The 18,204-nt window shown below is 27.0% G+C and overlaps 1 protein-coding gene across 1 annotated transcript; it reads right to left on the reverse strand.

Moving 5' to 3' along the window:
- Positions 1 to 3,705: 3,705 nt before the first annotated feature.
- On the reverse strand, positions 3,706 to 7,422 carry LOC131170448 (metal tolerance protein 9-like). Its single transcript, XM_058129475.1, has 6 exons — positions 7,215 to 7,422; positions 6,987 to 7,099; positions 6,166 to 6,411; positions 5,978 to 6,058; positions 5,111 to 5,341; positions 3,706 to 4,149 (listed from the first exon to the last, which is right to left on the reverse strand). The coding sequence occupies exons 1-6, from the start codon at positions 7,399 to 7,401 to the stop codon at positions 3,799 to 3,801; spliced, it is 1,209 nt and encodes a 402-aa protein (XP_057985458.1). The 5' UTR covers positions 7,402 to 7,422; the 3' UTR covers positions 3,706 to 3,798.
- Positions 7,423 to 18,204: the final 10,782 nt, after the last annotated feature.

Raw genomic sequence — 18,204 nt, forward strand, 5'->3', positions numbered from 1 at the left:
ACGACGTAGCATCACGAGGAATAAAATAGATTCGGTTTGGTTAATTTGATTTTTCACTAAATTAATCGAACCAAATTGAAAACTGAAATTTTTAAAAATGAAAATTGAAACCTAACCATTAAGCTAAATAATTGAACTAAAAACCGAATTAAATCGATTCGATTTACTTTTTTGGTTAAAATTAATGAGTGCTCACTCCTAATTGTTGCTGCTATCATTGTAGAGAGAGGGAGAGAGAGATTGATGGATGGCTGTTGTGGGTATCATTTATGAGTTCTGAATTAAAAGCCCTAATTTATCAAAGAAAGATATGCTATTAATGGATGTTATTCCATATTGACTTGGAATAATGTATTTAAGTTAAATATAAGATTTTAACAAATCTCTTTCTCTTGAGCTACTTTTTTAGTGAAGTCAAGTTTAATTCATTTTCTTTACATGATATCAACTTATATTGTTTGAATTATCTTACATTAGTTTGTAATAAAGTGTTTAAATTAAATAAAATTTAGTTAAACTTTTTCCCTTTAAGTTCAGTTTTCTTTACAATGAATAGATTTTATGAAATGCCATTTATGAATTTGATCAAAAGCTCATATTAATGGAGTTATCCGGTTGCAAATTTGCTTGCGGGTATATTTAATATGTAACTAATCATTTCGTCACTAATTCTTAATTTCGCGTCGTGCATGGCCATGCCGTCTTGGATGTTTGCTTTTATTTTTATTTTTATTTTTTTCTATTTGTCTCTGCTAATGCATCTGCAGCTGGTCTAGCCAATATTGCTTGCTAGTTTTCTGATTAATTAGTGAAAGCTCTATAACAACAACAATAATAATAATAATAATAATAATAATAATAATAATAATAATAATAATAATCAAGGAGACGAATTTATCAAAAATTTACAACTTATTGAATATTTTTATATGAAACAAATGGAACTTAAAAAATTAATTTTTAATGTTATTCAATAAAATGCACTAATTTTCGACATAATTGACTTCCTCTTAAAATCTTTTAATTTATCCACTTTCAATTTGATGGATCTTATTCCAGTTATTTTTTCAATTGTGGCATAATATTGTATAACAAATTAAAAAAATTGAATTTTAATGTGAAATTTAACTAAAAATTTACAACATATATTGAAAAAAATAATTAACATAAACATCAAAAACTTATAAAAAATGCATGTGAATAATATAATTGTATAATCCATCAAATATGAAAATCAACATAAATTCAAACTACAATTTATAACGTGCTTGCAACATTAATTGTTCTAATAGCTATTAGCTGTTTTAGTAGTTGTCAGCTGTTTTACAAATTATTAACTGTTAGATATTAGTTGTTGATAGTTAGCTATTTATATATCTGTTAAAGCAGGAATGTTTGATAAAATAAGCTGTTATATTAGTTGTTAAATGCTCAACTTCTAAAGTTAGGAGGGTAGCTTTTTCATGAACTACTCATTCAATCTCTAAATATTAATATAAATGCTATGTCACCGAACAGTATAAATAAGAGAAATAATATTTAGTCAAAACACTAAATGCTGTCTTAAAAATTATTGTCCAACAATGCCTGGAACTATTACTTTGTAAATGAGTTAAAGGCTAGTGAGATCCAACAAGGATTAAATAAAAATTAAATTAAATAAGTATTAAAAATAAAATATATAAATAAATATTTTTATTAAAAAATAAAATTTATTGAAATTACTATATTTTCTTAATATTTTAAGTAAAATTTAAAATAAGTTTAATAAATTTAAATTATAAGTTAATTTCACAAAAATAATTATATTAAAATTTTATATCACAATAAAATTATTTGAGTTAATAAAAATTAAACGAATTTGACAATTTTTATATTATAATTTTATAAAAAGTGAAATTAATTATTTCATAATTTTAATATGTAGAATAATTTAATCCCTATAATTTTAATATATGAAATAATTTAGTCCCCTATTAATGGATAAATTATTGTAAATATTAAAATTATACAAATTAAATTGTTTTACATATTAAAATTAAAGGAACTAAATAATTAATTTCTCAAAATTTAGAGACTAAAGTATAATGTAAAATTCAGAGACTAAATAATTAATTTTTTAAAATTTAAAAATTAAAATATAATAATGAGCAAATTTCAAAAATCAAATTACAAATTCTCCTATTTTTAAATAGGGGATATTAATTAATAAATCTAAAATGAATCTTTTGAAAGGTAAATTTCAAGTAACAGCTGGTAATAAGTATCCTGATGAGAGTTTCCTATGATAGCATCAATATTGGCTGCAGTCACTCTTTCACTCTCATTTTCCATCATTTCACTCTCTCCCATTTCATTCTTTTTCTTTCATTTTATTTTTATTCTATTTTCTTTTTTTTTTCTCATTTTTATTTTCTTTTTCTATTTTTTCTTTAATTTCACACTCTTTATTCTTTTTTTTATTTTTATTTTTTTCATCATCTTATTTTTTTTCTTTATTTTTTTCCTTTTTCTTATCTTATTCTCTCATTTTCTCTCTATTCTTCAATTTCATTTTCTTATCTTCATTTTCTTTTCTCTATTTCATTCTTTTTCTCTTTTTTTTTTCTTCACAATCTCTTTCTCAACTTCTTTTTTTTTTTTTTATTTTCTTATTCTCTTCTTCAATTTCTTTTTCTCATCTTTAATAAATTCTTTTAATAGTGAATTTTTTATAATTTTTAAATTAATAATTTGTTTGTTAGAAAATATTCTTGTGATTTTATAAAATTATATTATTTTTGTATAAATTCTTATAAAATTACTTGTAGTAGTTTTATTGCAATATATTTATGATAAATTATTATTTACAATTTCTTTTAGTAAATTGTTTTTAATAATACTGGTGTAGTATTTTATTTATTAGTAATTTTTTTTAATTAATAAAACAATATTTTGTTTACAAATTATATATATATATATATATATATATATATATAAACAGAACAATTCTACCTTAAGGTGGAAAATTCTAGTCATCATTTGAGTAAACCAAACAAGTCATTCAAGCATTTGAACTTTTAAAATAATTCAATAAATTCAAGAACTCAAAAGAATTACGTCTTCATTTATAAATCAAATAAAGATGATCATTTAAGTCTTTAAGAAAAAATTGATATTCATTTAAATCTCATTAAATAAATAAATTAAAATTTAAACTTTTAATAATTAAGTTTATGAATAAATTGTGCTAATTTATATTCTTAATAAATAAATAAAATAATTTTATAAAAGCTCTAAAATAAATAAAATATTATTTAAAATTTATAAATATTTAAATTCATTTATTAAAAAATATAAAATTTTATTTACTTCAACCAAATACTAAAAATAATTGAGATTTTCCTTTCTTTTATCCTCAATTAAACACTAAGCTTAACCTCAAAATCTTCTATAAATATTTTTAAAGTATTATTAAAAAATATGCAAATATTATTAAAAATATAGATAATATTCTATATGCAAAATAAATAATAAAAGAGATAAAGATGTATTAATTTGTATAAAATGAACAAGTTAATAACTATATATTAGTTGGTTACTTGCTTAGAATTCCTTTTGCACTTTATACTGTAAGAAGCATTGATTCATCCAAAACTTTTAATATTTTAGGTGAGCATCTTTTATATAGTATTATTTTATTTATTTAATCTCAATAAACCGAATAATAATTAATAAATTATGCAATAAGAATTAGATCCATCTCTTAACAAACTCTTATTATAAGGGTGACAAATCTAATACAAAATCCATGATGGATCAATTAGTCCTCTTGGGGTTGTGTTCTGGGTGATGAGTAAATTCAAAATCCACATGAACAAAAGCTCGTTCGACCTCAGGAAGTTGTTCAAGCTTTTCTTGAAGTGTCTCTCCAATGTTATGTGCATGTGAAAGTGACATTTCTTCAGGCAATACAATGTCTGCTTCCACAAAGTAGTGAATACCAAATGTGTATGCTCTAATGGTGTCTATTTTCTTTATCTTCTCGTGATGATTCCAAATTAGGTATGTTAGCTTCGCTATATACTCCGGCGGTGCTGCTCTTCCGATCAACAACCATACGTTCTCCATAACCGTACCCGACCAATTGCTTATTGTGTATAAAGCTATCTGGTGTACATAATTTCTACGTATTATATTAAATTTAAGAACACAATAACAATAACTAAGTTTTAATTCTAAATTAGTGGGGTCGATGATTAAATGAATCTTTTTTCGCCATTAAGTTCTATTGAACACCAAGACCACATAAATATCAAAAGCTATTTTAAATTTAAGAAATTGAAAAATTTTATATATGAGTAGTTATATATAAGAACTTTAATTGGCCTAATTACAAAAATAATTCAAACCTTTTTGCATTTTAGCTATTTAATCTAAACGTTTAAATTTTGGCAATTGACTAAAATTTTAAAAATTTTTAAATTTTTAACGAATGTGTTCTCAACTTGTCCATATCTATCATTGAACATCAAACTTTCAGAAAAAAAATACCAACTCTTATATATTTTCATTTTAATACTCGTTACGCACCAAATAATGATGAGATTTTGTGATAGTAAAGAGATAAAATATGTGACTAAAATCATTTAATTTGATCAAATGACTAAAAATTTCAATTTGATGCATTATAAATATCAAAATGAAGTTTGGATGAGGTTTATCATTTAAACGCATAAATTCACATAAATTAACAATTTAGATTGATTTATTATTTGTACATATGTTACTAATGACAGTAATTAACATTTTGCAAAAAAAAAAAATTAAAATTACTTAATAATTTTAAATTTTTATTTCAAACTATATAAGTACTGGTGCAATGACTTTAAAAATGTGTTTTTTTTTTTTAAATAGGGATAATGAGAGAGTGAGAATTTAAACTTGATTATATCAGATGAATAATATACTTTTAGTCATTGAATCAAATCAAATTAGGGTTGAAAATTGATTCTTAGGGAAGTTTGAATTTATAAATACAGTTAAAAAAAAAAAAAAGAAGCAAGTTAAATGAAGCAAATAGATAGAAAGAAGTTAAATGAAGCAAATAGATAAATAAGAATGCACTTACTAGTATAGCTCCAAGAGGATCAAGCCACCAGTGGAATTTGATAGCTAAAACGGCAGTGGCTAGACCAATTGAGTTGGTGATCACATCAAAAAGATGATCCTTGGCATATGCCCTTATTATTTCATTCTTGAATCTCCGACAAAATATTGTCAGAGCTAGTTTTATTACTGTTACCGATACCATTATCCCTATCATCCATTTTTCTTTGTTTGGATCCCTCTCTGGTTGAGCCTGCTTATATATTTGTAGAGTATTTGTGAGTACTCGTCAAGAAATAAAACAATAATAGCTACACTTTAATTCAAAAGTAATGCAAATTAGGAGATAGTTTAATTGGTGCATGTTGTAACACATTAATTTGAGATAAAGTACTTATGCTATATATAAAATTTGCACAAATCTTTGAGCTAGTTTTTGAGATATAGTTAGGCCTGATTCATTTTTTCTACATAATATTAAAACCTGCAGATGTGTTTGTCCGCAAATTTCACACTTTAGATGTTCATGCTCGGGTGTTAGAGAAGTGTGTTATCTTATATTGGTTAGGAACAAGATATTTGTGCTATATATAAAACTTAGACAAACCTCCTCCCATTGAATTAGCCCTATTTTCTCTACATTCCACTTTAAAAGTGGAGGGAGTAGAAAAATTTCAAGTTTGAGTCTCTGCCTATTTTAAGATTATTCATTTTTATAGTGAAAAAGAGAATTGATTATCTCTCGTTGTGTAATCCATCAATTATTATTCAATTCATTATGTTTTCATTAATTTGTTTTATCTTATATGTAGATTTCATCATACATATTTTATTTTGAATCACGATAAATCGAATCTAGATAAAGATTTTGGAATAAAAATATACCTACCTTGGCGATTAGTTGCCGTCCTGATTCAAACAATATCTGTAACCCTAGAGTTGCCATTACTGATGCAAATACCACTATTCCCTGCAGTTAAAATGTATAAATTAATGCAAATAATCATTCAATAATAAAACAAAATAATGAATTAAGAGAAAATCATTAATAAATTATTAAGTAGAAGGCTTAATTACCACAGGTTGCATCCTCTGCTTGCCAATGGGATATCTATAGTGATTAGGAGTTCTCATATTATTATCAGTAAACCAGAGGATAAAACCAGACAAGACATCTAAGAGAGAGTCCACTGTTGATGCTATTACTGCAATTGATCTACTTTCAACTGAAGCATATACTTTTGCCAAGAAAAGTACCAAATTTGCTATGTTTGATGCATAGATTGCCGTTTTCTCACTCCTTGCTAGTTGTTTTACTTCTTTCTGAATCATACACACAACAATTCAATTAAAATAATTTTAATTAATTATTTTTTACAAATTAAAAATTAATATATATTTAAAACTCAGGTATTTACTAAAACATTATTTAAAATAAAATTTTATTAAAAATATATAAATATTTTAACAAAGTATAAATTAAAATATATTATTAATCAGACTTAATGTGATTGACTATTCATTTGCCCTTATTATGAAAAAATAAAAATAAATGACTGAAATTGAGATTTTTTTTATTTAAACTCAGTGGATCTAAAATACAAAATATATAGTGAGATTTATTTATTAAATTTATAAACTAAAATACAAAATGTATAGTGAGATTTATTTATTAAATTTATAAGTTTTATGTGTACGATTGATTTGATGATAAATTTTACTAAATATTTTGTAATTTATATTATTAAAAATGATATTATTACATACTTAGTATCTAACAAGTTGAGTTGAAAGACTTTGATTGTTATTATTATATTCCATTAAAAACGAAAAAAAAAAAAAAAAAGCCGGACTTGCCACTTGAGGTTAAAGTTGTAGGAAATTGCAAAGAATCAAACCTCTGTCAAAGCCTGAGGCAAAATTCCAAGCTCAGTGGAGGATTCAAATTCATTGAAGGATTCAAGAAGCTTTTCCTGCCTGTTGTAATATTCTGCAATCTGTCTTCGTCTCTCTAGGCAGGCCAAAGGAGATAGAGAGAGACAGTAGAGATTAAAAAAAAAAAAAAAAGGAGAAGAAGAAAAAGAGAGAATTTAATTTCTAGTTGCATTTAATTGGAAAAAACTTACTCACTGTTTTGAAAATATATGTAAAGCCAAAATGATGAGTTTCCAGACGTCTTTCAGGCAACTGAAATTTATCCATGTTGAGTCTCCAAGAAGGGACGCTTGCTACCACCGGCACCTCCTCCCCCGGTGGTGGAGGCGATGGAAGCTCCGTTCGATAGTCAAACGAATCCGTTCCAGGACTAATCATCGTTTCTTTTTCCTTCTTGGATGATATATGCCTCTACAATATGGAAGGATGAATAGATTTGTAACCCTTAAATAGAACGAGATTGAAAAGTATTTAATCCTCAAAATGAAAAATAAAGCATGAATATCCAATAGAATTTGTTTAGATAGTAAAAGATAAGAATTTTTCTTTTTTTATAACATTTTAGCATTATTTATATTAGAATGATGCGAACGAGTGCAACTTAAGCTGATTGGAAAAGAGATCGTCCCTCTGCACGAAAAGGCTCTGTTTATTTCATAAAAAAATAACTTATATATAAATAAAAAATATTTTTAAAAAAAAATTTTTCATAAAAAATTTTTTTAATATTTAATTATAATATTAAATTAATGATATATATTTATTTTATATATATATATAAATATATTCATATTTAATGAGATTATTAAAGTTTAGAAAATAAAAAATAATTTTTTCTTTTGAAAAATGAAATTTTATTTTCTTTATAAATAATTTAATTTTTCTTTTGATCAGAAAAATATTTTTTATTGATTAATTTTTTTAAGTGTCTCAAATATCAAAAAATATAAAAAATATTTTTTAAAAAATATTTTTTATAAAATAAATGGAGCTAAGTATAAAAAATAATAAATAAATAAAATAAAGTATGAGTAACGCTGGTAGAATGTTAGTTAAACGGAGTAGGTGGATGATGAACACAGCGCGCTTTTAAAACAAAATTACTAGTAAAATAAGAGAGAACGAAAATATCATCATCCACGCCTTGGGCTGCTGATAAAGCTGACTTTCGAGTATTTAAATATCCAAATGTGAAAACGACGTAGTAAAAGATTTAAAGAAATATATTGGGTTAAAGATTAACGCTCTGATCCTTTTCATACCAGAACGAGGAGGGGATTAAAGTGAGTTCATAATGTAAATTGAAGGGCATAAAGGATGGGAAGGAGAAAAGACTCCCCAATATTAGAGGTCTGTTTAACATTATTGCTGTTGTAAAAATGTAATTTATTAAATTTATTAGTTAAAATATATTAAAAATGATTTAAAATTAAATCTACAAAATTTTAATCATAATAATATTAAAATAACAAATTAATTTTTTTTTTCTAAATTTTTAATAGTATATTTTTATTAAAAGTACTTTTTTAACCCCTAAATCACAGTGCTAAATGGCACTAAATGACTAAGTGTATATCTATAAATATAGGAGGTCTGATTCCGAGCTCTTCTTCGCTTCTATATGCAATGAAATTGTACCGTGAAAATCATGCTCACCATATGCAACCGTATTTGTCTTCAAACCGTGTCATTCCGAGCTCATTCCTGTTGGGCTAATGTTTCGTCAATCTCCTTATTACTCAAACTGTCATCATTTGAGCTATAACTTGGTTAGGCGATCTGATGAATCTCCATAAGCTCAAAAATGATCAAACATGAATTGATGCCCAACATGGGTTGGTTTGTGATTGTTTATACCAAAATAATTAATTTTATTTTCATGCCTAAGATTAATTAAAAATTAATTTTATTTTATTGATTTGATTAGTTAATGATTTGATTAAATTATTTTCAGATTAAAGCATTGTGGTTATTTTTACTAAATTTAATAGAGAATTAATCATAATTCTAATAATAGGAATAAACTTATAAATTTATTAAAATGTTAATAATTAAATTGTTTAATTTTAAAATTACATAGACAAAAGTTATATGCTTAATTAAATTTCAAGAACTAAATTATTAATAAAATAAAACTTTATGTATTAAATTATTTTCAAATTGAAAATTGAGTTAAAGTCAATTTGGTTACTTTTATTATATTTAACGATAACTTAAATGAAATTCTAACGACAGGGACTAACTTATAACTTAATTAAAACATCAATAACTAAATTACTTAGTTTCAAAACTACAAAAACTAAATTATAAATTTAATAAAATTATAGAAATTAAATTATAATTTAAATTACCCTTAAAATATCAAGCAATAAATAGGAATGGTATATATAAAAAACAATTCACATTGCAAATATTCCAAATGTTGGAACTCAGTTAAATTGTTTGTTTTAAAAGTCACTTGAAGCATGTGAATTCTATCATATGATATGTTCTAGAGGAGGCTGGAGATTCATGCCCCACAATGAAAATGCTTGAGATTGGAAAAGAGATCGTCTCTCTGTTTATTTCATGAAAAATAATTTATATATAAATAAAAAATATTTTTTTAAAAAATATTTTAAATAAAAATATTTTTTATTATTTAATTGTAATATTAAATTAATGATATATATATATTCACATTTAATAAGATTATTAAAGTTCAAAAAATTAAAAATGACTTTTTCTTTTGAAAAATGAAACTTATTTTTCTTATAAATAATTTAATTTTTCTTTTAATCAGAAAAATATTTTTTATTGATTAATTTTTTTGAGTATCTCAAACACAAAAAAATATAAAAAATATATTTTTTATGTAAAATAAATAGAGCCTAAGTATAAAAAATAATAAATAAATAAAATAAAGTATGAATGAGTAACCGTGGTAGAATGTTAGTTAAATGGAGTAGGTGGATGATGCACACATAGCATGCTTTTAAAACAAAATTAGTAGTAAAATAAGAGAGAACGAAAATATCATCATCCACGCCTTGGGCTGCTGATAAAGCTGACTTTTGAGTATTTAAATATTCAAATGTGAAAACGACGTAGTAAAAGATTTAAAGAAATATATTGGGTTAAAGATTAACGCTCTGATCCTTTTCATACCAGAACGAGGGGATTAAAGTGAGTTCATAATGTAAATTGAAGGGCATAAAGGATGGGAAGGAGAAAAGACTCCCCAATATTAGAGGTCTGTTTAATATTATTGCTGTTGTAAAAATGTAATTTATTAAATTTATTACGTTGGGGCGTCTTCTACTAACGACGCGCTACATCGGAGCCCGAGTGTAGTGATAAATATGCAAGGGTGTAGGGCGTTCACCGAAAGCGAGTAAGGGTTCCCACATCATGGACGGGTGTGGGTAAAGAAGTTAGTCCATAGGACAGATAGTGGAACAGAATACAAGATAGACATAGAAAACAATAGAAGATATCATAGAAGGAGACCAATTAGGAAGGAGCAGGATAGGAGGAGGATCAGGGTTGGTACTTGGAATGTTGGATCACTTGCAGGGAAATTAATGGAGCTTGTGGATACCTTGGAAAGGAAAAGAGTGAATATTGCTTGCATTAAGGAGACTAAATGGGTAGGAGAGAAAAGTAAGGAAGTGGGTAATTCAGGGTACAAACTGTGGTTTACCGGAAAGGAGAGAAATAAGAATGGAGTGGGTATAATCATAGACAGAACATTGAAAGACGCAGTAGTAGCTGTGAAAAGAGTAGGAGATAGAATTATACTAGTAAAGCTAGTACTAGAAGGAGAAACAATAAATATAGTTAGTGCTTATGCCCCACAAATAGGACTAGACAGTGAGAGTAAACAAAGGTTTTGGGAAGATATGGATGATTTAATGCAAAGCATACCGAATGAAGAGAATGTTTTCATTGGTGGAGATTTGAATGGACATGTAGGAAGTGATAGACAAGGTTATGAGAATGTTCATGGAGGTTTTGGTTTTGGCAGTCGAAATGAGGAGGGAAAAAGTATCATGGATTTTGCTATGGCATATGACCTAATACTAGCAAATACCTACTTTATAAAAAGAGAGTCACATTTAGTGACTTTCAAAAGTAGGCAACATAGAAGCCAAATCAACTTCCTCTTAACTAGGAGGACAAATAGAGCTCTATGCAAGGATTGCAAGGTCATTCCAGGAGAGGCTTTAACAAGTCAACATAGGTTGGTGGTATTGGATGTCAAGTTTAGGAACAATTCAAGTAAGGTCAGAAGAAATAGTGTAGCTCGAACAAAGTGGTGGGAGTTCAAAGGAGTAAAGCAAGTGAAGTTCAAAAATGAGCTTCTCGAGTCCGAAGTATGGAAGCTAGATATGGAGGCCAATGATATGTGGATACAGATGGCATCAAAGATTAGAGAAGTAGCTAGAAAAGTACTTGGAGAGTCTAAAGGACATGGACCACCCTCAAAAGAGAGATGGTGGTGGAATGAGGAAGTACAAAAGGCAGTGAAGAGAAAAAGGGAATGATATAAGAAATTACCTAAATGTGATAATAATGAGGCGTATGAACAGTACAAGATAGCAAAGAAAGAGGCAAAAAAGGCAGTTAGTCAAGCAAGAGCACAGGCTTTTGAAAAGTTATATGAGAAACTTGGAACTAAAGAAGGGGAGAAAGATATTTATAAATTAGCAAGGAGTAGAGAAAGGAAATGTCAAGATCTCAATCAAGTTAGGTGCATTAAGGATAAAGAAGGAAAAGTGTTGGTGAAAGATGAGGACATTAAAGAAAGATGGAGAAATTATTTAATGATCTCTTTAATAATAGTCAACATGGTAATGCGTGAATATAGATTATAGAACAATAGAAAAGAATGTAAATTATACTAGAATGATTCGATCTTTAGAAGTAAAGGAAGCACTTAAGAGAATGAAAGTGGGTAAAGCCTGTGGACCCGATGAAATACCAATTGAAGTGTGGAAGTATTTGGGAGTGGCATGGTTAACTAAATTATTTAATAAGATTCTAAACTCAAAGAAAATGCCTGATGAATGGAGGAAGAGTATTTTAGTACCTATTTTTAAAAATAAGGGAGACATACAGAGTTGCTCAAACTATAGGGGAATTAAACTCATGAGCCATACTATGAAGTTGTGGGAGAGAGTTGTGGAGCATCGACTACGTCATGATACTTCTATCTCTTTCAATCAATTTGGTTTCATGCCCGGTCATTTAACTATGGAAGCGATTTTTCTCATTAGAAGCTTGATGGAGAAATATAGAGATGTGAAGAAAGATCTACACATGGTTTTTATTGATTTGGAGAAAGCTTATGATAGTGTTCCAAGAGAGGTCTTATGGAATGTGTTAGAACAAAAGAGGGTATCTATTAGGTACATACAAGTATTGAAAGATATGTATGAAGGAGCAACTACTATTGTGTGCACAGTGGGAGGGGACACAAGTGATTTTCCGATCTCAATTGGATTACACCAAGGATCAGCCATAAGTCCTTACCTTTTTACATTAGTTTTAGATGAACTGACGAAACATATACAAGAGAGTATTCCTTGGTGCAAGATGTTTGCGGATGATATTGTTCTGATAGATGAGACACGAGAAGGAGTCAATAGAAAGCTAGAACTTTGGAGAAGTACTCTAGAGTCAAAGGGTTTTAAGTTAAGTAGAACGAAGACGGAATACATGCATTGCAAGTTCAGTGAAGGCCAAAGGGGTGATAGGGAAGGAGTTAGTTTGAATGGAGTGGTACTGTTATAAAGTAATCACTTTAAATATCTAGGCTCAGTCCTTCAAGTAGATGGGGGATGTGAGGAGGATGTTAGTCATAGGATTAAAGCCGGATGGTTGAAGTGGAGACGTGCCACGAGAGTTTTATGTGATCGTAAGATTCCCAATAAATTGAAAGGAAAATTTTACTGTACAGCCATACGACCGGTTATGTTATATGGTAGTGAGTGTTGGGCACTGAAAGAGTCGTATGCATCTAAAATAAGAGTTGCAGAGATGAGAATGTTAAGGTGGATGAGTGGCCATACTAGACTAGATAAAGTCCGTAATGAGAGTATTAGAGAAAAGGTAGGAGTGGTGCCAATTGAAGATAAGTTGAGAGAAGGGAGATTGAGGTGGTTTGGTCATGTGAAGCGTAGATATACGGAGGCTCCAGTTAGACAAGTAGAGCACATTAGGTTAGAGGATAGAAAGAAAAAAATGGGTAGACCTAAATTGACTTGGAAGAGAGTAGTACAACATGACATAGAAGCATTACACATTTCTGAGGATTTAACCCAAAATCGTTCAGAGTGGAAAAAGCGAATCCATATAGCCGACCCCAAATTTTTGGGATAAAGGCTTAGTTGAGTTGAGTTTAGTTGAGTATTAAATTTATTAGTTAAAATATATTAAAAATGATTTAAAATTAAATTTGCAAAATTTTAATCATAATAATATTAAAATAACAAATTAATTTTTTTTTTCTAAATTTTTAATAGTATATTTTTATTAAAAGTACTTTTTAACCCCTAAATCACAGTGCTAAATGGCACTAAATGACTAAGTGTATATCTATAAATATAGGAGGTCTGATTCCGAGCTCTTCTTCGCTTCTATATGCAATGAAATTGTACCGTGAAAATCATGCTCACCATATGCAACAGTATTTGTCTTCAAACCATGTCATTCCGAGCTCATTCCTGTTGAGCTAATGTTTCGTCAATCTCCTTATTACTCAAACTGTCATCATTTGAGCTATAACTTGGTTAGGCGATCTGATGAATCTCCATGAGCTCAAAAATGATCAAATATGAATTGATGCCCAACATGGGTTGGTTTGTGATTGTTTATACCAAAATAATTAATTTTATTTATTAATTATTTTTATGCCTAAGATTAATTAAAAATTAATTTAATTAATTTTATTTTATTAATTTGATTAGTTAATGGTTTAAGGTAGTTATTAAACAAATACCTAAAAAAGCTATCAGGTAGTTAGCTGAGGGAAAATTTAGTTATTAGCAGTTCTAAGGAGTTACAAGATAGTGGACAGATAATTGTCAATATTGATAGAACCGAAAGTGGTCTCCAAATTCTTTCAAATATAGCTGTAAGAGAAATACAAATATTAGATAAATAGTAACATTTATAGTGTCAACAACTCAATTCAACTATATAAATCAGACTCTAGTAATTTATTTACTATTAATTTATCTGTCTTTAATTTTTCAAGTTTTTATATTTGATTTTAATCCTTATATTCACTTTGCAATTAATCAATCAAAACGTTTTTTCAAATTTCAGTTCACTTGTCTTAACGAAACTGCTTCTTGATTAATTCCTACTTTAGAAGTCATAGCATAAATTAGATAATATATTCTGAATCTAATACACCCATAAAATCGTAAGTTGTGAAACAACTAAAATTATTTTTGAAATAAACAGTGATTAGATTTACTCCATTTCAAATCATGCTTAAATTTGGTGACTATGACTCACTAAAAATAAGATTTTGAGTTTCATACAAAGAACCCATGATACCTGTAGTATGGATGGAACAGTAAATTTTTTCTAACATCAAAGTTTGGATGGTTAAAAAGTTTGGATGGATAATGGATAGTTACTCCGATATGTTTCTACTAGTTTAATATTATTCATTTGTTAAATTTCTTTGCACTGCACTACTGTTAAATTTCTTTGCATTAGAATATGCGCCCTTCACTGCACCTCTAATAGCAAGTCACAAGAATTGGTAGTTAGAGATTGTAAGGATTTTTGTTCTAATAAGACAAATTTAGAAAGCATATAATTGAGTTTAGGATGGTTCGTATTTAAATAATACTTGTAGCCAGTTTGAATTTTATGCATTGGGTATTTGCTATTTGAATTCGCATGATTAAATATAAAATATATTTTTTTTATAATAATATTTATAAATTTTTATATATTTTATTTTATATAAAATAAAATTTAAATATTTTATAGAATTATTAAAATTTTAAAATATAAATTATTAATAAAAATAATTTTTTTATGTAAATTATTAATTAAAATATATAAAATTAAATAGATTTAGGTATTTTTTAATAATAACAATCACGTTTGGGACTAGTTCAGGTTTTAAAAATATTAATTGGTTTCGAGTAGATTTTCACAAATATCCTATTTGTTACCATTTCTATTAGCAGTGAAGGATGCAAAATTTTTAGTTTGGAGTCCAATTAAAAATGTATATCACCTTCAAAAACAAAATATATAAAATAAAAATATTTATAAATAAATAAAATGATTCTTGTGCAAGGCGATAAATTATTACAACTATATTATATATTTTTTATTCTTCATTTTGTGAAAACGTGGCTTAATAACTTCATTATCAACTTCATTATCAACACTTGCAAACGTATCTGATCAATATAAATATAATCTCAAAATTAACAATACATTTGAACTGAGAAGTGAGACAATAATATAAAAATTGACATAATTTCCTAAATTTCCATTTTAATAAATTTGTTTATAGCTTAAATTTTTAATTATCAAATGTCAATTATTTTTTTAACCATCCAAACTTTGATGTTAGAAAAAAATTGAAATTATATATATATAATTAGAGAGAAGGAATGCCTTTTTTTAAGAAATAGGACACCTTAAAAATGATCACGTATTATTAATTTATTAAAAAATCTAGTAGAACTGCTAGACAAGCATTTGGAGGGGGCTTATTCGTGACAGTAATGGCTAATGGGTTAGAGGTTTTGTTGCTAATTTGGGAAGATGCTCTATAGTCAAGGCTGAGCTTTGGGCGATGTTTTATAGTTTCAAACTGGTCTTGGAGTGGTTAATATGATCTTAGGGGTTTCTGAGTCCTCTAGCTGCTGTCTCTCCTTGGTTCTGTCTACTTAGAGGTTGATGGCTTCTTTTAGAGAGGCTAATATCATGCACGTTGAGAGGCTAATCTCTCTGTTGATTGGCTGGCTTCATTTGCAAGAAGAAACAGAGTTAGAGAGAGGGAGGGGAAAAGAGAACAACACAAAACAAAAAAAAACTCTCACTCCATCTCTCCAATTCGGTAAGCTTTTCTCCTACCACTCTTTCTTTTTTCTTCTTGCTTTCTTCCTTTTTCTTCAACAAACCTTCAAGATTTTTTTTTTAAGTATGTGTTCTAAATTATAAATATTCAAGGAATATATCATATATTTGTTCTTTCATATTTATGTGCTTTTAGATTATCTCATATGTTCATAACATTCATGTATATTTAAAAAATTTTAGGGTGATAACAGCTCTACACATGTTCTTATTGCAGTCATTTCATTTTTTATTACTTTTCGTGCACTTCTGTTTCTGTAAAAATTGTATAAGAATTATATATATAATCTTTATGAAATTATGATAATTTTGACTTAAAGAATCATGAAAAAAGTTATTAAATTGAGTAAGTTATGACTGTCCAAAATTAAGATATCTACAAATTGCGATTTGCAGTGTAGCTAAATTTCAAGACACATATCTCCCTCAATTTTTCATCTTTGTTCTATGGTTCTTGGGTTTAAATTAATTTGAAGATCTTATCTAACTTTTTCCATTAGTTTCATGAAAAAAATCTTTTGTAGATTGAGAGAAATCGTAGTATTAAAAAAATAGTGCAAATCTGTCATAGTTAAATGTTTCAATTTTTATAAATTATTTGGCAATGATTTGGACCTAGTTATTAATTTTATAATTTAATATGATATCTCATCGTGCTTCTATAATTTGTTTGAAATTTTAATACTTGCTTAGATATTTTTCGAAATTCAAATACTAAAATATAGTAAATTTGCGAGATCTAGTTTTTTTTTTTATTTTTTATTTTATTTTTTTTGTATTAAAGTCTTAAATTGTATCTTGATCTAATTTTAATGATATATATGATATGATATGATGTTATGAAGTATTAGAATTAGGTTAGATGGACCTATGGCCATTGTATAGTTTTGGCCCATTAAAAGCCTATATTACAAGTGATTAAATTTTTAATTATAATATTTATTTTATTTTAAAAAATAAATTGATAAGTAATCCTAAGACAAGTATCAAAAAGAGCAATAATTGCATGGAACTTAGTGGAGCTTAACGCGAGTAAGACAGAGATTAATTTGCCATATTAGAAGAGAAGGCTCTTCTTAGGGTAGCTTACCCCAAAGGTAACTGCAATAATTAAAAGGTAAGTATCCCTTAAACTTTCTTGAAATAATAATTTTATATGTGATATATAATAATAATAATAATAATAATAATAATAATAATAATAATAATAATAATAATAATAATAGAATTTACTTGGTAAATAATAAAATCAATTTTATTTGTATCTTTAACTCACTTATGCGCGAAATTTAATTAAATAATTATTAAGTAAATTAAAATTAAATCTTGTTTATATAAAAAACTAACTTTGGCATGTAAATTAAATGTAATTAAATATTTGGTCGAAATAAAATAAATTAGCACGTTAGAAATAAATATTTTTTTAGGATGTAATTGCTTGAACCTTTATGTGTTTGTTAGAATAAATCGTAACATATACATAATTTGTTTAGTTTAATTATCTTTTTAGTAACTTTGTAAATAAATAAAATAGGTTTATTAGAAATTTAACGTTGTTTATAAATTAAATTTATTTGTAAATTAAATCGTCAATAATAAATTAATTTTAGTCATTCGGTAAATTTCACTTAATTTTATTTATCAACCTCATATATAGAGAGTGCTTATGCATGAAAATTATCTGTAAACAACAATCCCTGGTTGAATTATTTATGTGTGTAGGTATAGAAATTGCATTTTTAGGTAAGAAGTTTGATAAAGGAATAATAAACAAGACTTTTAAAAACATAAGTAGAGGACTAACACTCAATTAATGAGATTAGAATAGGCGTAAGGGGTGCCTAACACCTTCCCCTTATGTACTCACTATCCCAAACCTAGACATTGGGCTATGGTGATGACGGTTGTGGAACCTTTGCAAGGAGTTAGTTGCCATTCATGACTCTATCAAAAAATTGAGTGTATCAATTAAGTCCTTTTGGTTGTCCTTTCGGAAATTGATACCTCAATTAGATATCCCGGTTATTACCTGGGTGGCGACTGCTGTTTATCTATGCCTTTATAGTACAAATCCTTAGTACT

Source organism: Hevea brasiliensis, chromosome 11 (genome assembly GCF_030052815.1).
Source record: "Hevea brasiliensis isolate MT/VB/25A 57/8 chromosome 11, ASM3005281v1, whole genome shotgun sequence".
NCBI classification, from domain to species: domain Eukaryota; kingdom Viridiplantae; phylum Streptophyta; class Magnoliopsida; order Malpighiales; family Euphorbiaceae; genus Hevea; species Hevea brasiliensis.

Coding starts and splice junctions, on each gene's coding strand:
- LOC131170448 (XM_058129475.1), bottom strand. CDS start 7,401: ATGATTAGTCCTGGAACGGATTCGTTTGACTATCGAACGGAGCTTCCA. Junction 6,412..6,986: donor TGCCTCAGGCTTTGACAGAG/GTTTGATTCTTT, acceptor TGTATGATTCAG/AAAGAAGTAAAACAACTAGC. Junction 5,342..5,977: donor GACGGCAACTAATCGCCAAG/GTAGGTATATTT, acceptor ATATATAAGCAG/GCTCAACCAGAGAGGGATCC.